The sequence below is a fragment of the Corythoichthys intestinalis genome, chromosome 21, assembly GCF_030265065.1.
Source record: "Corythoichthys intestinalis isolate RoL2023-P3 chromosome 21, ASM3026506v1, whole genome shotgun sequence".
Classification (NCBI taxonomy): domain Eukaryota; kingdom Metazoa; phylum Chordata; class Actinopteri; order Syngnathiformes; family Syngnathidae; genus Corythoichthys; species Corythoichthys intestinalis.
The window spans coordinates 14,590,691-14,612,678 of NC_080415.1; the positions used below are offsets into that span (position 1 = coordinate 14,590,691).

A 21,988-nucleotide genomic window follows, 5' to 3' on the forward strand; every position below is an offset into this window, starting at 1 on the left:
GTACTTGCAGCTCCCAGGTATATGAATATAACATACTTATAGCTGCTCTGCCATTGGCTATTGCCTAGCATCTTCCTGGCATCCAGTTGGCTAAGTGGGACCTCTACTGTATGTGTATGTGTGTATCACAGCATCCTCTTTATTCGCTCGCCCCTTGTGTTCCGACAGCTTTACATGAGTGTATTAACTTTTGTTCTTGACTCTATTCTTGTTTTTTTACACTATGCACAACTCTTAAGTTTACTGTGCAATAATCTAACATATACTGTATTTGTTTCATGTTTTGATGCATTATAAAAGATTTTGGGGGGCTTGGAACTGATGAAGGCATTTTCATGGAAAACGTGTCTCTACTCACAGAATTTTCAAGTTACGAAAACACTTCCAGAACCAATTAATTTCGTAAGAAGAGGAACCACTGTACTGTATATCGATTTATTATCACCCTCCTAATGTACAGTATGTGTCATATTCAACGTTTGGAATCTGTTAAAATACCCACCTATTCACTGTTTTACCAAACTAAACAATCTGACACACGAATAGAGCTTCATTTGACAAAAGTACAGCGATCCCTTATTTTTCGCGGTTTATGGGGACCGCCCCACCACTCCTTACCCCTGCGAAAATAAAAAATCAGCGAAGTAGCGGTGGAGCATATTGACATTTTAAAAAATATTTTTTTTGGGGGGTGGGGGGGCTGTGTTCAGTGTATTTATTCAGATTTAACTGCATTGGAAAGAGACACACAATACATGTTTTTCCAAGGAATAATTTATACTATAATTGTAAATATGGGTAGTTTTATAAATGGTTTTAAAGCACTGCAAATGTAATAATTATGATATACAGTATATATGAACGAAAACAATGATTTGTACATGTATACAATCATGTGAAAAAATTAGGACCCTCCATTAAATATTCAGTTCTTTATTAAGAAATGTTCACATTTCAATGTCTGATCTTGTTTTTCTTTATCACTGATAATGAAAGTGATTTAATTGCAGGTAAACAACCAAAATTAACATCGTTTTACTCAAATTCAAAACATCTATAAAATATGCCATATTTTTCTGTAAATTATTGTTGGAATGGAAAGATAAGACACAAGATGGATATATACATTCAAATATGGTACATAAGTACTGTATTTGTTTATTATAACAATAAATCAACAAGATGGCATTAACATGATTAACACTCTGTTAAAGCGATCCATGGATAGAAAGACTTGTAGTTCTGAAAAGATAAATGTTAGTACAAGTTATAGAAATTGAAGGGTAGGGGGGGACGCGAGCGGCCGAGCACAGCGGTGCGGGCTCTGCTCGGCGAGCAGCACGGACTCAACGGCATCGTCCGGTCGTTCTGCAATGTCGTCCGCCTCCTGGTTGTTTATTTGGTCGTCTTACGCCGGCACCCCGGCCGTGCGGTACGGTCGTTCATTCCGTTGAATCGGGTTGCGGGTCTTAACAAATGCGCTACTGCCCTCCAGTGGTCTGTTTTATTGCTTTAAAATGGATTTTCAGCATTGTGCTTTAGAGCCAAGTTGCATCAGAACCTAGAGATGTTTCTTGTGAAAAAAACGTAAAAGACGTATAAATATATCTTTGGGACACTGAAACAATTAAAAGTGGAACGTATTTATACGTTTTTGGGGGCAAATGAGTTAGGTGAGTGCGTCAATGTCATTACTAGCATTCCCATTCATTTCAATGTGGAAAGATGATTTAAGAGTGTTCTGAGTGTTACAGTGGGGCAAATAAGTATTTATTCAACCACTAATTGTGCAAGTTCTCCCACTTGAAAATCTTAGAGAGGCCTGTAATTGTCCACATGGGTAAACCTCAACCATGAGAGACAATGTGGGAAAAAACCCCAGAAAATCACATTGTTTGATTTTTAAAGAATTTATTTGCAAATCATGGTGGAAAATAAGTATTTGGTCAATACCAAAAGTTCATGTCAATACTTTGTTATGTCATTACTAGCATTCCCATTCATTTCAATGTGGAAATATGATTTAAGAGTGTTCTGAGTGTTACAGTGGGGCAAATAAGTACTTATTCAACCACTAATTGTGCAAGTTCTCCCACTTGAAAATATTAGAGAGGCCTGTAATTGTCCACATGGGTAGACCTCAACCATGAGAGACAATGTGGGGAAAACCCCCCAGATAATCACATTGTTTGATTTTTAAAGAATTTATTTGCAAATAATGGTGGAAAATAATTATTTGGTCAATACCAAAAGTTCATCTCAATACTTTGTTATGCACCCTTTGTTGGCAATAACGGAGGCCAAACGTTTTCTGTAACTCTTCACAAGCTTTTCACACACTGTTGCTGGTATTTTGGTCCATTCCTCCATGCAGATCTCCTCTCGCAGCAGTGATGTTTTGGGGCTGTCGTTGGGCAACGCGGACTTTGAACTCCCTCCACAGATTTTTTTATGGGGCTGAGATCTGGAGACTGGCTAGGCCACTCCAGGACCTTGAAGTGCTTCTTACGAAGCCACTCCTTTGTTGCCCTGGCTGTGTGTTTGGGATTATTGTCATGCTGAAAGACCCAGCCACGTCTCATCTTCAATGCCCTTGCTGATGGAAGGCGATTTTCACTCAAAATCTCTCGATACATGGCCCCATTCATTCTTTAATTTCTTTACACAGATCAGTCGTCCTGGTCCCTTTGCAGAAAAACAGCCCCAAAGCATGATGTTTCCACCCCCAGGGTTCACAGTGGGCATGGTGTTCTTTGGATGCAATTCCGTATTCTTTCTCCTCCAAACACGAGAATCTGTGTTTCTACCAAAAAGTTCTATTTTGGTTTCATCTGACCATAATACATTCTACCAGTCCTCTACTGGATCATCCAAATGCTCTCTAGCGAACCGCAGAGGGGCCTGGACGTGTACTGGCTTCAGCAGGGGGATACGTCTGACAGTGCAGGATTTGAGTCCCTGGCGGCACATTGTGTTACTGATAGTAGCATTTGTTACTGTGGTCCCAGCTCTCTGTAGGTCATTCACTAGGTCCCCCCGTGAGGTTCTGGGATTTTTTCTCACCGTTCTTGTTATCATTTTGACGCCATGGGGTGAGATCTTGCATGGAGCCCCAGATCGAGAGAAATTATCAGTGGTCATGTATGTCTTCCATTTTCTAAAAATTGCTCCCATGGTTGATTTCTTTACCCCAAGCATTTTACCTATTGCAGATTCAGTCTTCCCAGCCAGATGCAGGTCTACAATTTTGACTCTGGTGTCCTTCGACAGCTCTTTGGTCTTGGCCATAGTGAAGTTTGGAGTGTGACTGACACTGGACAGGTGTCTTTTATACCGATAATGAGTTAAAACAGGTGCCATTAATACAGGTAACGAGTGGCGCCTCGTTAGACCTCGTTAGAAGAAGTTAGACCTCTTTGACAGCCAAAAATCTTGCTTGTTTGTAGGTGACCAAATACTTATTTTCCACTCTAATTTGGAAATAATTTCTTTAAAAGTCAAACAATGTAATTTTCTGTTTTTTTCCCACATTCTGTCTGTCATGGTTGAGGTTTACCCATGTTGACAATTACAGGCCTCTCTAATCTTTTCAAGTAGGAGAACTTGCACAATTGGTGGTTGACTAAATACTTATTTGCCCCACTGTATGCTGTAGATGGCAGAACCTCAAAGTTATATCAAGGCCACGCATAAAATATTAAAGTTTCGCACTGAGAATGGCTTTTGTTTTATCCCCGGCAATGCATGGGATTGACTCTCGAGCTTTCAATGAGAGAGAAACGTCCGCCTGATGGAGGTCATCATGACTGGGGAACGATCAAGTGTCTTGTAGACACATGGCTCACAAAGTGCACTCAAGGGTGCGAAGGCGGAAGCTCAGTTGTGTTTAGACCCCCGCCCGCGCCGTCTGTGCAAAGTGCTTGGTCGTCGACCAGGCAGGACGAGTTGGCGATGTGAGACGTTGATCGGCTTCTGTAACACGACGCCTTATCTTGACAACCGCTAGCAGCTGGGCAGCCACTGAATCCTTCTCACATGTGGGAATGCATCCTCACTGTGTTATCACTCTCTCTCCACTTATGTGTGTGTGTGGGTGGGCGATTGTTTATTCGTCAGGATAATTAGTCCAAAGCTCTATGAAGAAAGTCGAATTAGTTGTCTGTGTTGCTAAAATGAGCTTCATTTGGGAACTTTTATGACTCCTGTTGTGACAAACAACAGCAAACCATCAAGAAACTAACAGTAAAAGTGGTGCAATTGATAACTCATTCTCTCTCCCGCCCTGCAGCTCCTCTTAGGGTGACCCCTCTGTGGTGGTAGCCCTTCGCAATGCCAAGATGGCAGCCCTGCTCCCTCCCCCTGGCGCCGATGCGTTCCGCCTCTTTACCCGGCAATCGCTGGCGGAGATCGAGAGGCTCCAAGCGGAAAGGCGAAAGAAGGCAGCCCGTATAGAAGGGCACGATGAGGCCGAGGAAGAAGAAGAGGAGGTGACGGTCGCTAACGCTGACCTGGAAGCGGGCAAGAATCTACCATGGATTTACGGAGATCCTCCGGAAGGGATGATCAACACTCCACTGGAGGATTTGGACCCCTTCTACAAGGGTCAGAAGGTCAGTAGAACTGTTTAAGTTAGTAATATTGTAGAATAGTGCTGAGAGGATATATTGACTTGGTGATATATCCTGATACTTTGTATCTCAATATGTTATGACGTTAGGTTTGTTTCTGGAAATATTAAGCCCACACGCTAGCAAGAATGACTTAAAAACAGATGTCTTTAGACAGGTTTTTTTTTGGGGGGGGGGGGGGGGGGACACCTGACGAGCCAGAAGAGGAGCCTACAACCTCGAAGAAAACGAAAACCCCTTTTAACAGATAATACCAAGAATCTCAGCTAAAATATGGGTTTGTTGCTGCAGGTGACTCTCAGGCTAGTCAAGTCCACTCAGCTTAATATGTGGGCAAAAGCTAGCAAACCAAGCAATGAAGATGATAGTTGTTGTATAGTCATTAGTGTTAGGCACATTACTTTAAAAAAGTAATCAGTTACATTACTCACTACTTCTTCCAAAAAGTAACTGAGTTAGTAACTGAATTACTCTGTAGTAAAAGTAACTAGTTACCAGGGAAAGTAACTCTTTCTGTTACTTTAAAAAGAACTTGTTGTATGTCAAAGAATTTGAAATTTTCTGAGCAGTATTCGAGTCAGTGGAATAGAGAAGAACAGACAGGTAGTTAACTTGTTAGGTGCTCCAGCAGATTTGAATTGCTTACCACAGATGTCGACAAAAGCTTTACCCCGGGGCATAAATTACACATTACATGTAGGTTCTTTCCTTAGTGTCTATATCTCCACCTCTTAAAGGACAATTTTTCTTCTGAATGCTCTGCCATCCCGACCCTGTGCATCTGTTTTGCGTATGTGTGTTTGCCGCACGCGCTGTTCCGGTTTGCTTGTGAAATCACCGGCTCCGATTGGCCTACCACGACACATGACTCTAACCCTCAGCCAATCACAATCACTTCCATCGCATCTCTCGAGGGGCTGCATTTAGGTAGGCTCGTTTCCCGACAATTCACGTCACCTTCAAAGCACCTGCCGTCCTCAAGATGGAAGCAGAATTATTGCTGGCTGACAGTGGGAGATGGGAACGAGGCTAGCATCAGGTGTAGCAAACACAGAAACGTTACCAAACTTTGGAAAGCATTGTCTAATTGAATGAGCAGGGACAAACAGCTTGGAGTCAGAAGTTCGTGCGCTATTCTCGAACCTGAACGCACCCCAAGTCTTGGATGACAAATCAACAGAGCAGAGTCGACTCGACACGGCTGGTAGTTTCTTCAATTTAATCAGAGTAAGTAACGCACTGCTTTTGACCGTCAGTAACGATAACGGCGTTGTAACGGCGGAAAAAGTAATTAGATTTCCCCGTTACTGAAAAAATAACGCCGTTATGTAACGGCGTTATTTATAACGACGTTACCTACAACACTGATAGTCATAGTGTGAGATCATCGTTATCGTGAACCTCGATTACAAATGGTATCGTATTGGAACGTAGACAGAGCTTTTCAACTATATTGTTGAGTGTCTCACTATCTTAAAAAATGTCTCATTTATGTTTTTCAGACATTCATCGTGATCAGCAAAGGCAACACGATTTACAGGTTCAACGCAGAGCCGGCGTGCTACCTTCTTAGCCCGTTTAGCATAGTGAGAAGAGGAGCCATCAAAATCCTTATACATTCATATCCTAACGACGCAATTCATTTCAATATGCTCGCCTGGCTAATGTCACTTTTTTCCTTAACATGGTGCCTTAAATTATTCAGCATGTTCATCATGATCACTATTCTGTCCAATTGCGTTTTCATGACAATGAGCAACCCGCCGGCGTGGAGTAAAAATGTCGAGTGAGTACAATGTATGCTATTGTGATTTCAGTCGCACTTTTGATGCTAAGCTATTTTTTCATGTCTACAGGTACGCTTTTACAGGGATTTACACATTTGAAGCCACTGTCAAAGTATTGTCAAGAGGCTTCTGTATCGGCTCATTTACATTCCTTCGAGACCCGTGGAACTGGCTGGATTTCATGGTGATCAGCATGGCGTAAGCGACACAAGCATTGATGACAAAATGATTGCTAGGCTTCCACTGTTTTCTATTGATGTATGTTAGGGCATTATGTTCTTGAAATAAATTCTTTTTTTTTTTCCACACAAAAACCTGATTTTAGAGTTGCACCCATATGCGGAGATGAAAGGGGGGTGTGGGGGCTATGAGTGGGGGGAATTACCCCCCCCCCCCCCCCCCCCCCAGGTGGCCGAAAATGTCATTTCATGTAATTGACTTTCCTATATATGAATTTAAAATTAAGACCTTCATGGTAAAATTTCTTTAAAAGTTGGAAAGCAATTAAACAAACAATAAAAATGAATGAAATGAACAAAAAAAATATATTCTTTTTTATAATAGTTCAAAATTATTTTTGGAAAACATCATGTGACTAGGACCTTAGAGACGGCCATTTGCTTTGCTTAGCCAAAACCACCTGAGGACAGATTCTGGCGGGAATTTTCAGTCAAAAAGGATGCTACTTCTCCACTAGGTAGGCTGGAAAAACGTGTTGACACACGCACAGAGATGGGATGCCAGTATGTACGAGCATGGGCAAAGCTCCTATCCGAGCATATATCGTATAAGTTAATTTTATTGCTGACACTGCGTTTTGGGGTGTTCAACATGTCCCCCCCCCCGCCACAAAAGACAAAACACTCAGCGTATGGTTGCACCAATACCAATATTGGACTAAAATGACATCCTTGGTATAGGGGAGGACTAAGAAATAACGTGCCTATGATGAGTAATATGTACTTTTCGAGATCTAGTTTCCAACTGCTGTTTGCCCTAAGATGGCCACAAGCTATGCACATCGCCTTAAAAAAAGGGGTATCTGTTGCCTTTCCCAAGATGATGATGATAGACATCCAATCGTGTGGCATCCAATCATCCTTCTGCTGTGAATTTCAATGAGTTTATCATTCGCAGACGTCCAGCGTGGTAGTGAATGAAAATCCGTTCCCTTCCACTTCAAATGGATTGGACGTCAGGCACTGTCAATGGCAGGCGATGAGTTATTCGGTGTCTGGCCAAGCCATGATCGCGATTACTGCCTGCCAAAATTAATTTAATTCCAGAAATGTGATTCAGTTTGTAGCATCGACATTCCCAGTCATGTTTATCTTGCCGTTTGATCAAACAATTTGTAATGTCTGCATACAAGCATCCCCATAGACTTCATAATGTATTGATGGGACACAGGGCACGGGGCCGATAAATAGGTGGCCTGCATTGATGGCGAGGCCATTTTTTCATTGAAGATTCTTGTGAATAAATGTTTAAATCCCCGAATTCTCTATAGATATGGACGTAAAACAGTCTGGATTCTTGGTAAACGCAAAAAAACATGCAGTTAGCGTTTATTTTACGTAAATATGTCAAAGTACAATGCTAGTCTGTTGGTGAATGTAGCTAGCGGCCACCTGATGTAAACAGAGCTTTTCCGGTGAAAATTATTGTTAATAAATGCTTAAATCCCTGAATTCTGTATAGATATGGATGTAAAACAGTCTGGATTCTTGGTTAAAAGTAAAAAACATGTGAAGTTAGCGTTTATTTTACTTAAATATGTCGAAGTACAATGCTAGTCTGTTGGTGAATGTAATTTGCGGCCGCCTGATGTAAACAGAGCTATCCCGGTGAAAATTCTTGCTAATGCTTAAATCCCCGAATTCTTTCTTGATATAGACATAAAACAAATCTCGATTGTTGGGTAAAAGCAAAAAAAAAAACCTGTGCAGTTAACGTTTATTTTACGTAAATATGTCGAAGTACAATGGTAGTCTGTTAGTAAATGTAGATAGCAGCTGCCTGATGTAAACATAGCTTTTCCAGTGAAAATTCTTGTGAATAAATGCTTAAATCCCCGAATTCTTTCTAGATATGGATGTAGAACAGTCTCGATTCTTGATCAAAAGCAAAAAAAAAAAAAAACAAACGAAAAAAAAACCGTGCAGTTAGCGTTTATTTTACGTAAATATGTCGAAGTACAATGCTAGTCTGTTAGAGAGTGTAGCTAGCGGCTGCCTGATGTAAACAGAGCTTTTCCGGTGAAAATTATTGTTAATAAATGCTTAAATCCCCGAATTCTGTATAGATATGGATGTAAAACAGTCTAAATTCTTGTTTAAAAGCAAAAAAAAGGTGAAGTTAGCGTTTATTTTACTTAAATATGTCGAAGTACAATGCTAGTCTGTCAGTGAATGTAGCTAGCAGCCGACTGATGTAAACAGAGCTTATCCAGGAAAAAATTATTGTGAATAAATGCTTAAATCCCCTGATTCTGGATAGATATGGACGTAAAACAGTCTGGATTCTTGGTTAAAAGCAAAAAAAAAAAACCATGCAGTTAGCATTTATTTTACGTAAATATTGCAATCTATGATGCCAATGCAGTAGCAGCTAATTTCTCCCATTGATTGAGCTATCCCGTTGAAAATTCTTGTGAATAAATGCTAATGCTTCAATCCCTGAATTCTTTCTTGATACACACGTAAAACAGTCTCGATTGTTGGTTAAAAGCAAAAAAAAACACCGTCCAGTTAACTTTTGTTTTCCGTAAATACGTAGAAGTACAATGCTAGTCTGTTAGTGAATGTAATGTGCGGCCGCCTGATCTAAAGAGAGCTTTTCCGGTGAAAATTCTTGTGAATAAACGCTTAAATCCCTGAATTCTTTATAGATATGGACATAAAACAGTCTCGATTCGTGGTTAAAACCAAAAAAAACGTGCAGTTAGCATTTATTTTACGTAAATATCGCAATCTATGATGCCAATGCAGTACCAGCTAATTTCTCCCATTGATTTTTTGTTGTTGTTTGTTTTAAAATGCATGCACGGTACGAAAAATATCATAATTACCTTGAATCCTCGAACAAATCACTCCTGAGACAATCCTTCCTGTTTGTATGCGGTACAGCTTTCGTACTTTTTCAATTGAAATCCGGCGTTAGATCGCTGCATGCGTGTGTTTGTGAAAGCTTCTTTTGATGTGGGCGGCCTCCTACTTGAATGCGAGGCGCAGTGCAAAACCGATCTGAGCCGTCAATACATTAAGAAATCTATGGCAATTTCCAATAGAAAACCTGCTGTCTAATTCTTTCTTTTGATGTTTCTCAACAGATACATCACTGAATTTGTCGACCTTGGTAACGTATCCGCCCTCAGGACCTTCCGTGTACTTCGAGCCTTGAAGACCATCACTGTGATTCCTGGTATACCCTTCTTTGTAGTACTATAATAAACACTAAAGAAATAGGAAAAGTTGTATTTTGACAGTTCTGTCGTACACGAGATTTTCTGGCTAGGGTTGCTGCGGTAAAACTTGGACTAAACATTTGATCAGCTCCCTGATAAAAAAAGGTCAATTGTTTGGAAGAGCAGCAGCCTGTTTTTTCCATTTAATATTCCGTTGCCACAGAGTCAAGAGTCAGAGAGTTAAAGGGAACCACGGACAGAAAGACTTGTAGTTCTTAAAAGATAAATGTTAGTATGAGTTATCATAATTTGATATTCAAATTATAAGGTTTCGTTTGTATAAAATTTGAAATCTTAGTTTAACTAGTAGGTCGCCATTGTTGTTGACGACGCAATGCACTCTGAGCGGTGACGTCACTGGGCAGCGCTACTGTGCTTCCACAGTGTCACCCGTTAGCTACCTCAACATGTCGTCGGTTCCGCCCAATTTGAACCGAGCGGAAAAGTGATGAGGAGCACAGCACTGTCGATATTTCACAAAACGAGCAACAAAAGCAATTAAATGAAGGTCTCCAGCGGAATTCGAACCTGCGTTTCCCGTGCGACATACAAGCACGTACACCACAGGACTACACTTCCGCGTGGTGTTGGAGTCATGATTTTCCTTATAAAGCAATCGCAACTCACATGCGTTGTCTGTGCGGTAAAACCTGAAAGGGAAACACAACTGAAAAGAAAGTGCGGCTGGCTTGACCACGGAATTACGAAACGCGTCTTACTTCAGAAAACAAGCAGACAATAATAACATAGGGATTGCGTAAAACGGTTTATTGAACTCACAAAAAAACACGCGATTGTGAAAAGTGAGACACAAAAAGAGTCCATGACAGAAGGTCGGGATCAGAAAAGTGAGACACAAAAAGAGTCCGTGACAGAAGGTCGGGATGAATTAAAAAAAAAAAAAAACCCGAGGGAAAACAGCGGTGAGAGGCAGACAAACTAAAAAACAAGTCAGTGATGCAACTAGCAATGAAAGGATATACAAACTGTCAAATGGGAGCAAGTCAGTATCCTAGCAAGCCGCCTAGGATCGGTTTAAGGACACTGCTGATGAGCTAGAATTGGATGCAGGAACGACATTGGGAACTCATCTCACCTCTCTGTAACAAAATAATTTTTTAAGCAGCAGAATGTGACAAAATCATGCCAGTCGCCATACTAGCTTCGCTTGCTAGCTGACAAAGCTATTATCCCAGTCCATCCCAACCGCGTCATCACCCCTTGCGTGCATTGCGTGCGTAAAACTGCGCCCTCCGTAGGTCAAAACATGTACTAAGTATTAGATTTTTAAATCAATAGCAATAATACATGTGTTTCTAAAAACATATTTTAGTAAACAGAACAATTGTGGCTTATTAGAGCTTACAAGTCTTAGTCCGCAGTTCCCTTTAACTGACAGTGTTTTTCCGGCAGGTCTTAAAACCATCGTGGGTGCTCTGATCCAGTCGGTAAAGAAAATGGGGGACGTGATGGTCTTGACGGTCTTCGCTCTTGCTGTATTCGCCCTGGTCGGACTGCAACTTTTCATGGGCAACCTGAGGCACAAGTGCATACGCTGGCCAATTCACGGCAACGACACGGTCGAGTGGTTCAACGTCACTGATGCGGCGCTGCCGTACAATCTAACGTTTGGCGTCAACGGTAGCGATTATTCCAACAGCACCTTTGACTTCGCAGAGTACACCGAAAACTCTGGTATGTTGCTTCTCTTATTCAGCTTCCTGTCTAAGTATATTTTTAAGCATTATCGGTTGTTTTTGTCCAGATAATTACTACTTTTTGGAAGGCAGCAAAGATCCCCTTGTATGTGGGAACAGTTCTGATGCTGGGTATGACGTCATGCTTGCATTGAGACGAGGTCTCCCATTCATTTTCACTTCCTTAACTTCTCTTTAGTGTCTGCCCTGAAGGCTTCATGTGCATGAAGGCCGGCGGGAACCCAAATTACGGTTACACCAGCTTTGACTCGTTCGGCTGGGCTTTCCTGGCGCTCTTCAGACTCATGACCCAGGACTACTGGGAAAACCTCTTCCAGCTGGTTGGACTTCCACAAGCTTTTCTTGTCCTTCGTCCTAAACCTCGGGAACGCCTCCTGATTTCTCGTAGCTTCTCATTTGTTCCGAATGCAGATCCTGCGGGCGGCGGGGAAAACGTACATGCTTTTCTTTGTGGTGGTGATCTTCTTGGGCTCCTTCTACCTCATCAACCTCATCCTGGCGGTGGTGGCCATGGCGTACGATGAGCAGAACCAGGCCACGCAGCGTGAGGCTAAGGAGAAGGAGGAGGAGTTCCAGCGCATTCTCGAGCAGCTCAAGAATCAGGAACAGGTGCGATCTTACTCATTATTTTGTATTTCACTTTAGATTAGTTTAGTGGTTCTTAACCTTGGTTTCATCAAACCCCAGGGGTTCGGTGAGTAAGTCTTCGGGGTTTGGCGAAGGTAAAGAAACGCAAAGCCCTATTTTCGTACACTAATTAAATCTAGGCAAAGTGGCTTTTTAGACCCAGTTTTGAACTGGTTTTTCACCCAATTTACAGGCTTAATCAATTTCTTTTAACTGCTAGAATTCGATCTGATGGAAGGAGGAACTGGTTTGCTCAGTGGAAGGTTGACTCGCACTTGGTATGACAGCATTCAACAGACCAATGGGCAGCATGGTCTAAAATTTTGACCTATTTAATTGTTTATAAAAAAATGCTGTCAAAAAGAGAAGACTTTTGAATGGGAATTATTACCTTATTAGCTTAGATACAGTGGGATGAAAAAGTATCTATTCTGAACCTTTGGAATTTTTCACATTTCTGCATAAAATCACCAAAAAATGTGATCTGATCTTTGTGAAAATCATACAAATTGTAAAAACGGTGTCTGCTTTAACTAAAACCACCCAAACATTTCTAGGTTTTCGAGGATAGCATGCCCAATCACTGATGAGTGGTTTAAAGCTGCTCTGCCCACTATAAAACACACACCTGGTAAGAATTGTCTTGAGAATTGTCTTGATGAGAAGCATTGTCTGATGTGCATCATGGCTTGGTCAAAAAAGCTGTCTGAAAACCTGCGATCAAAGATTGTTGATTTGTATAAAGCTGGGAAAGGATACAAAACCATCTCTAAAAGTCTGGATGTTCATCAATTGACAGTCAGAGAAGTTGTCTACAAATGCATGGAGTTTGGCACTGTTGCTTCTCTCCCAAGGAGTGGCCGTCCACCAAAGATGACGTCAAGAGTTCAGCGCAAAATACTCAGAGATTAAAAAGAAACCTAGAGTGTCTGCTGAAGACTTACAGAAATCACTGGCATAGTCCAATATCTCTGTGCACACATCAACTATATGTAAAACTATGGCTAAAAACAGTGTTCATTGGAGGACTCCACCGAGGAAGCCACTGCTGTCTAAAAAAAAAACATTATGGCTTGTTTAATGTTCGCAAAAAGGCACTTGGACATTCCAAAGAAGTTTTGGCAAAAATGTTTTGTGAACTGATGAAACCAAAGTTGAATTCTTTGGTTTCATCAGTTCATCAAATGGAATAACTCACCAACATCAACACCTTATCCCCACCATGAGGCATTCTGGAGGGAGCATCATGATTTGGGGCTGTTTTGCTACCTCAGGGCCTGGACAAAAAACACGTCCTGGAGTGGCCAAGTCATATTCCAGACATGAACCCGTTTGAGGTGCTGTGGCATGATGTAAAGACAGTGATTCATGCCAGACATCCCAGGAATCTGACTGAACTACAGCAGTTTTTAAAGAAGAATGGGCCAAGGATTGTCCTGATCGATGTGCCGGACTGATCTGTAGCTACAGGAAGCGTCTGGTTGACTCTATTGCTGCCAGAGGGGGGGTGGGGGCACAAAATATAAAATGATATGGTTCACTTACTTATTTTTCGCCCTTCTGTCATTGTTTGCATACATACTATTGTTTGTGTCCTCATTAAAATATGAAAACCTATAAATGTTTAGGTGAATTCTGTGTGATTTTGACAAAGATCAGATTACATTTGATGGTGGTTTTATGCAGAAATGTGAGAAATTCCAAAACATTCAGATACTTTTTCATACCACTGTATATCGGTTTTGAATTTGGAAAAAAAATTGCTTTATTATCTAATTCCGAAGAGTTCGGTGAATCCACAGGTGAAACTTGTGGGGTTCGGTACCTTTAGCAAGGTTATGAACCACTGGTTTAGTTTATTCTTGTTTCTTACACCTGGTAGGCTCAACTGACTGGTAGTGGCGATTCTCTGAACAACGACAAGGCACAGAGTCATCGCTCTGCTTCTGAGCTGAGCCTGGAGCGCGACGAAGACATCAAGGATTGTAACGGCAGAATGGTACCAACCCTCCTGGTGCGATCGCCTACCTTTAACGAGGTCAGTTTCTGTTTTTTGTGTTCCATGTCAATGCATTTGGTTCAACATATGGTCTGTTCCAGTCTCCTGTTGACAAAGAGCTCCATGAGAGTTCTCCAGGGATGCTTAACCCAGACGATCTTCATTCAGACGAGCAGAGACAGAGGTCCGCTAGTGTCATGGAAGGTACCACGGCTTCTCTTCGGTTCCATTCACATCGGCTAGGTGTTAAGCCCTTCGCGGGTGCAAGGAAATATACGCGGCTTCAAGTTCATAGCAGTGCGGTCATATTGATACTGCACTGAGCTAATGGCTTCATTAGCGCGCTTTAGTAAAGATCTCCGTCAACATTGAGGCTTTGCCAAGATGCGGTCATTCATATTTGGAGAATTAAGTCATCGCACGAGACTAAAGCCTTGAGGATTTCCAACTGTTGTTGTCACGTTAGTGAAAACAGCCCACACCAATTATAGATTAACTTTATTGCATTAGCATTGCTACTTGTGGGTATGAACATTTTCAACATTAACTTGGCTTGTTCTTTGTTACCATACCAACTGTAGAAAACAGGTTCAGTGAACTCATACCAACTGTAGAAAACAGGTTCAGTGTTAAGATGCCCTTGCTTTTTCTGGCACTTTGACACAAGAACCCTGTAAATTTGAAACATGTGACTGTGTCCAGAGTTGGAGGACGCTCAAAGGCCTTGTCCGCCGGGCTGGTACAAGTTTGCCAACGTTTTCCTGAAGTGGAACTGCTGCGAGCCGTGGATGTTCCTTAAAAAGTGGTTGTATGTCATCGTGATGGACCCCTTTTTTGACCTGGCCATCACCATTTGCATTGTGCTCAACACGCTCTTCATGGCCATGGAACACTACCCCATGACTGAAGAGTTTGACCACATGCTCTCTGTGGGCAACCTGGTGAGTGGGTGACATTTTAGTACCAGCTTGGGGTAATAGGCTATTCCATCTGTCTCACACCTCTGTGGACTAAACTTGTGGGGTAATAGGCTATTCCATCTGTCTCACACCTCTGTGGACTAAACTTGAGCATGCATCAGAGAGTACTTACAGAAGCCAAGAATTCTTAACGTTCGTAACTGTCAGTTTGAATGGCACGCCCTGGTATGTGCACACCCTTAAACTCTAATTCTGCAGAAGAATTGTTCCTCATTCTTTACGTTTATTAGGTTTTCACTGGGATCTTCACAGCGGAGATGGTCTTAAAGCTCATCGCTATGGATCCCTATTACTACTTCCAAGTGGGATGGAACATTTTTGACAGCATTATTGTGACGCTCAGCTTGGCGGAATTGGGTCTGGCGAATGTCCAGGGGCTCTCGGTGCTGCGTTCCTTCCGTCTGGTGAGCGCCTCTCACTTACCTTTCATGACAACGCTCCTTTGGACCGAATCTACTCTAATCATTTGTCTTCCCGCTTTTTCTTCGTGGATAGCTTCGTGTCTTCAAGCTGGCAAAGTCCTGGCCCACGCTCAACATGCTGATTAAAATCATCGGGAATTCTGTGGGCGCTTTGGGCAACCTGACGCTGGTGCTGGCCATCATCGTCTTCATCTTCGCCGTGGTGGGCATGCAGCTATTTGGCAAAAACTACAAGGACTGCGTGTGCAAGATCAATGACGACTGCGAGCTGCCGCGCTGGCACATGAACGACTTTTTCCATTCTTTCCTCATTGTCTTCCGAATCTTGTGCGGCGAATGGATCGAGACCATGTGGGACTGCATGGAGGTGTCCGGCGCTGCGATGTGCCTGATCGTATTCATGATGGTCATGGTCATTGGAAATCTCGTGGTGAGTCAAGCTTTTTGTTTTGTTTATTTCCCTTTTGGGATTGCTTTAAAATAGGATGGGTTTTACATTGAAAGCCCAGGGCCAGATCTGGCCCACCACACGATTTTGTGTGGCACGCAGAAGTAAATCGTGCGCATCGAATAACGGCAATCTTTGATTGAGGACTACAGGAATTATAATGACATTTTATTTCAGCGAAAGTTGTATGTACAGTTGTGGTCAAAAGTTTACATACACTTGTGAAGAACATAATGTCATGGCTCTCTTGAGTTTCCAGTTATTTCTACAACTCTGATTTTTCTCTGATAGAGTGATTGGAACATATACTTCTTTGTCACAAAAAACATTCATGAAGTTTGGTTCTTTTATGACTTTATATTGGGTGAACAGAAAAAAGTGATAAAATCTGCTGGGTCAAAAATATACATACAGCAGCGCTAATATTTGGTAACATGTCCTTTGGCCATTTTCACTTCAATTAGGCGCTTTTGGTAGCCATCCACAAGCTTCTGGCAAGCTTCTGGTTGAATCTTTGACCACTCCTCTTGACAGAATTGGTGCAGTTCAGTTAAATTTGATGGCTTTCTGAAATGGACTTGTTTCTTCAGCATTGTCCACAAGTCCTCAATGAGGTTTAAGTCAGGAGTTTGGGAAGGCCATTCGAAAACCTTAATTCTAGCCTGATTTAGCCATTCCATTACCACTTTTGATGTGTGTTTGGGGGCCATTGTCGTGTTGGAACACCCAACTGCGCCCAAGACCCAATCTTCGGGCTGATGACGTTAGGTTATCTTGAAGAATTTGAAGGTAATCCTCCTTCTTCATTATCCCATTTACTCCCTGTAAAGCATCAGTTCCATAGGCAGCAAAACAGCCCCACAGCATAATACTACCACCACTGTGCTTGACGGTAGGCATGGTGTACTTGGGGTTAAAGGCCTCACCTTTTCTCCTCCAAACATATTGCTGGGCATTGTGGCCAAACAGCTTGATTTTTGTTTCGTCTGACCACAGAACTTTCCTCCAGAAGGTCTTATCTTTGTCCATGTGATCAGCAGCAAACTTCAGTCGAGCCTTAAGGTGCCGCTTTTGGAGCAAGGGCTTCCTTCTTGCACGGCAGCCTCTCAGTCCATGTAGATGTAAAACACGCTTGACTGTGGACACTGACACCTGTGTTCCAGCAGCTTCTAATTCTTGGCAGATCTGCTTTTTGGTGATTCTCGGTTGAATCTTCACCCTCCTGACCAATTTTCTCTCAGCAGCAGGTGATAGCTTGCGTTTTCTTCCTGATCGTGGCAGTGACAAAACAGTGCCATGCACTTTATACTTACAAACAATTGTTTGCACTGTTGCTCTTGGGACCTGCAGCTGCTTTGAAATGGCTCCAAGTGACTTTCCTGACTTGTTCAAGTCAATGATTGTTCAAGTCAATAATCACTCACAAGAAATTGCTAATTCGTGTTGCTGTATGTATATTTTTGACCCAGCAGATTTGATCACTTTTTCTTTTAACCCATAAAAAAGTCATAAAAGAACCAAACTTCATGAATGTTTTTTGCGACAAAAAAGTATCTGTTCCAATCACTCCATCAGAGAAAAATCAGAGTTGTAGAAATAACTGGAAACTCAAGAGAGCCATGACATTATGTTCTTCACAAGTGTATGTAAACTTTTGACCACAACTGTAAATAATATAGACGCAATGGTGGGTAGTAACGCGTTTATATTTATACTTGAGTAACATTTTGAGAAAAATGTACTTCTAAGAGTAGTTTTCCTAAGCCATAGTTTTGACTTTTGAGTACTTTTTTTTGCCAGAGACGCGAGTAGTGGCTCAACCAGTTTCACCAGACGTTGCAACAATAATCAAATGACTCCATTATACCAACCAGACTCCAGCTTGCCATTCTATGATCAAGCCAGCTTGTTCAATCGCGTGGTGTCTTTAAAGCTCCGTAAAAAATTATTTGACATAGAGCGCCGCCATCGACTTGACTCGAAAGCGTGGATTTTAAACGCTTTTTTTTTTTATTAGGCACTGATTGACCAGGGAAAACTGGAGTTATAATCCTTTTAGTGTCATAAGAGGAAATACATTAGCACCATTACTTACAAGCGTCTGTACTTACAGGATTTTCAGGTTAAGGCTTGCCTCAATGGGAAAATATTTCCTCTTGTTGAGAAATAAATTTCAGGATACGAAAAGCAAAAATACAGTATGGCTGGTACTTGCAGCTTCCAGAGTTTACTGAATGCACCTTCTTATAGCTGCTCTGCCATTGACTATATCTAAACCCCTGGCAACAAAAGTGAGTACACCCCTTAGAAACTACAAGCCCGCCCGTCTCATCAGACCATAGGACATGGTTCCAGTAATCCATGTGCTTTGTTGACATGTCTTCAGCAAACTGTTTGCGGGCTTTTTTGTGTACCGTCTTCAGAAGAGGCTTCCTCCTGGGGTGACAACCATGCACACCAATTTGATGTAGAGTGCGGTGTATGGTCTGAGCACTAACAGGCTGACCCCCCACCTCTTTAATCTCTGCAGCAATGCTGACAGCACTCCTGCAATGACTCACATGACATTTTGGAGGGAAAATGACAAGCAGTACTCAATTTGGACATTTAGGGATGTACGTAGTTTCTAAGGGGTGTACTCACTTTTGTTGCCAGGGGTCAAGGGCGTAGGTTTTGTCTCAATATTGGTAGGGACAATATAACAGCATAACCTCCATGTAGACTTTTTGCTTGAGACGGGACATTAATAAGACCAAGCAGATTAGGTGAACGGCGGTTACGGCTGCACTTCTCACCAATGTGAATCAAATTAATTGATAGGTTAAATTATTAATGCAAAGAAATCAATACAAATTTATTTAACTTCCGCACTGCAAATTTATAACGTCTTACTCTGATATTTTTTTAAAAATCTAGTCGAATAATTTTCTCCATCTTGTTCTGAGTGTTAAAGGCTGGTTAACAGATTAATGCATCAGATTCTTCCACTTTGAGTAAATATTACTACAGTATTCGTTCTTATTAAGGCCATACAACTACAAGTTTTTCATTTTTCACCTAAATCAAGAAAAAAATGCATTCAAATAATGTTTTGACAAATATCTATTCTTGAATTAAGAACATTTCTGACAAGCAAGCTTTAAAAAAAAAAAAAAAAATTAAATATAAAAACGTTTTGCTTAAAATAAGTCTGTTAAGCTCATTTTCAGCTTGGTATTTTTCTTATTTCAAGAAATCTGAGAAAAATTTACTTGAAGCCAGGGGCGGACTGGGACTAAAAAGCAGCCCTGGACTTTGACTCAGCCCAGCCCACAAGAATCGCTATACGAAAGGAAACGCAGAACCCCTAGGGGGGTCCGGGAGCATGTCCCCCCGGGGAGAATTTTTATTTTATTTTATTTTTTTAACATTTTATTGTAAAATGCATCAATTTCGTGCACTTTGAGAGAAAAATTAAGAAAATGTGTCTATACTGTGACTGTCTGACTTGGGGCGCTCAAAGTACTGCAAGTCTGAACTGGAGTTGGATTCATTTTCTGTACTAGCTCTATGATCAACCTGAATAAACAAATTAAAGAATTTATTTTTCAAAGCAAGTTTTATATATCCAATTGATTATAATATATCTCTATATATAAAATGACTTCATTGTTTATGCCATAATTCAGTGGTCTCCAAACTATTCCACATAGGGCTGCGGCGGGCGCAGGATTTCATTCTAACAAAACAAGACAACACCTCTGCACCGATCTGGTGTCTTACAAGTGTAATCAGTTGATTGCAGTCAGGTGCTGCTTGTTTTAGCAGAAACTTCATTGGTTAAACTGTCGGTACTCGATCGGTTGAAACAAAAACCAGGCCCCACAGCGGCCCTTGAGGACCGGTTTGGAGACCCCTGCCATACAAATAATAAATTTCAATGAAAATACAATAAACATTTCAAGACAAATCCTGTGTACATAACCTTCATTGGAAAGTATTAACCAGAAAACAAAATGATATATAAATTATTAAAAATATACTGTATATCATATCAGTTTAACTACCTAAACTTTAAAGTAAAACCATTCATTTTATTAATATTTTGTTATATTTCTTCTGAATTAATATTGCTATGCTGCGTGTGCATACATTGTTTTACGGCTAAAATATTTTTTCTTAGGAGTGGGATAGTAGGACTAGCCTACTGTAACTTGACACGATTGCAAACGGGTACATCGACTAGCTGGCACTAACCCTTTAATTGTCATTTATTTCATTTAAAATGTAGCTACCTGGTGGATAACAATTGCCAGTATACTGAGCAAGTAACCCTCTTCATCCCAATTTACTTGCCCTGCGCTTGTCTGGGGAACTTCCACCAGCTTACCCCCCTCTTCTTTTCTCTCTCCCTGCACCGGCTCCACGTCAGAGCAGCTGCCGCTCCCTCTCACCATCGCTGGGAGCTGGGCTGTTGTTATCCGACGTGGCCGTTGCAGCCAGACTGCTGCTTGCGAAAATATTTGTCAACTTATGACATTTTAATGCTTCACTCTCCAGTTTAATTTTTTTCTCCCTAACCTTCTCCGCGCCATCCTGCTCTTTTCTGTTTTTTGCCACCACCATCCATATTGTGCATTAACGCTCGTCGCTATTTTGCTTCCACAAGGAAGGAACCAATGAAGGCTACTCTGTGCTTTCTTCGTTCCTAGTCTATCAGATTGGCAGTGAACAGCCAGGCGCATTGCTGCCACCTGTCGGATTGGATGTGAACTGTAGATAATCAGAGGATAGAGGGGATAAAAACAGTGATGTATAATGAATGGCGGCCGCCGGCCGTCCAGGGCACCGGCCGTTCTGTGATCCCCCAGAACCCACAGATTACCAGTCCGCCCCTGCTTGAAGCACTATCAGATAATTTCACTTATTTCTAGTAGATTTACACTGAAAACAAGGGAAGTTAAGCTTTTTTTCTCCGTTTTAAGAAGGTGAAGTTTTGCAGTGCATGTGTATTGGTTTGTTTAGGTGGTACACCGTTCAAACCTTTGTTTTCAAAAACTACTAAAGAAACATTTTGAAAAATTCCAGAATAAGTGTCTGGATTTTATAAGCAATTTTAATTTTTCAAAATTTTGCCCAAAATTTTATCAAGTAAGGGTAGCGTTACTTCAAAATGATATTAGTCAAGTAAGAGTAAAATAGTCATCCACAAAATATACTCAAATACAAGTAAAAAAATATACAGTGAAAAGAATACACAAGTAAGAGAAACATTTTGAGTAACTGCTTCTTTTTGTTTGATTTTTTTAAAACAATGGTATATGAGCCATTGTTATAATGATACTGGACAATAACACATGACATAACCACATTAAGCCAAAGAAATACAATAAATAAATAAATAAATAAATAAATAAATAAAATACATTGAATTCCAATGAGAAAAAAAAACATACAGGAAATGTGGCATTATTCGTCCAAAGAGCATTGACGCCCTCTGGTGGTGAAAATAATTCCTAGTTTGAATAGTGAAGAGTTCCTTCATAATTACTATTTAGAAATTAAAATGAACATATATTCGGTTTTCCTTGGTCAATCAGTGCCAAATAAAAACAGGGAGAGAGGTTGAAATCCGAACTTTCGAGTCGTTGAAATGTTGAAAGCAGCGCTCAATATCAAATACTTCATTTTTTTACGGTACTAAAGACACCACATGATTCAGCATGAAGGCTGGCGTGAAGCTATAATGGCAAGCTTGCGTCTGATTGGTATAATGGAGTCATGTGATTATTTTTGCGACGTCTCATTAGGGAAATCGGTAGAGCTACTTGCGTGCAAAAAAAAAAAAAAAAATCTAATATTCTCTTGTTTATTTAGCACCTTTGGATAACTTTGAGAGTCCAACTGAATGTAAAAGAGTGTTTATTCACCACC

The 21,988-nt window shown here is 41.1% G+C and overlaps 1 protein-coding gene across 1 annotated transcript in view; it reads left to right on the forward strand.

The window, feature by feature from the left end:
- The window catches only part of scn4aa (sodium channel, voltage-gated, type IV, alpha, a), an 84,465-nt gene that overhangs the window by 34,363 nt on the left and 28,114 nt on the right, over positions 1-21,988 (forward strand). The window contains exons 2-15 of the mRNA XM_057825782.1: positions 4,289-4,610; positions 6,131-6,249; positions 6,325-6,414; positions 6,485-6,613; positions 9,747-9,838; positions 11,295-11,576; positions 11,647-11,710; positions 11,778-11,919; positions 12,011-12,208; positions 14,109-14,264; positions 14,327-14,429; positions 14,928-15,166; positions 15,436-15,609; positions 15,701-16,057. Of these exons, the coding sequence (XP_057681765.1) occupies positions 4,338-4,610; positions 6,131-6,249; positions 6,325-6,414; positions 6,485-6,613; positions 9,747-9,838; positions 11,295-11,576; positions 11,647-11,710; positions 11,778-11,919; positions 12,011-12,208; positions 14,109-14,264; positions 14,327-14,429; positions 14,928-15,166; positions 15,436-15,609; positions 15,701-16,057 (2,418 nt within the window). The 5' untranslated portion in view covers positions 4,289-4,337. The remainder of the gene's footprint in view (positions 1-4,288; positions 4,611-6,130; positions 6,250-6,324; positions 6,415-6,484; positions 6,614-9,746; positions 9,839-11,294; positions 11,577-11,646; positions 11,711-11,777; positions 11,920-12,010; positions 12,209-14,108; positions 14,265-14,326; positions 14,430-14,927; positions 15,167-15,435; positions 15,610-15,700; positions 16,058-21,988) is intronic.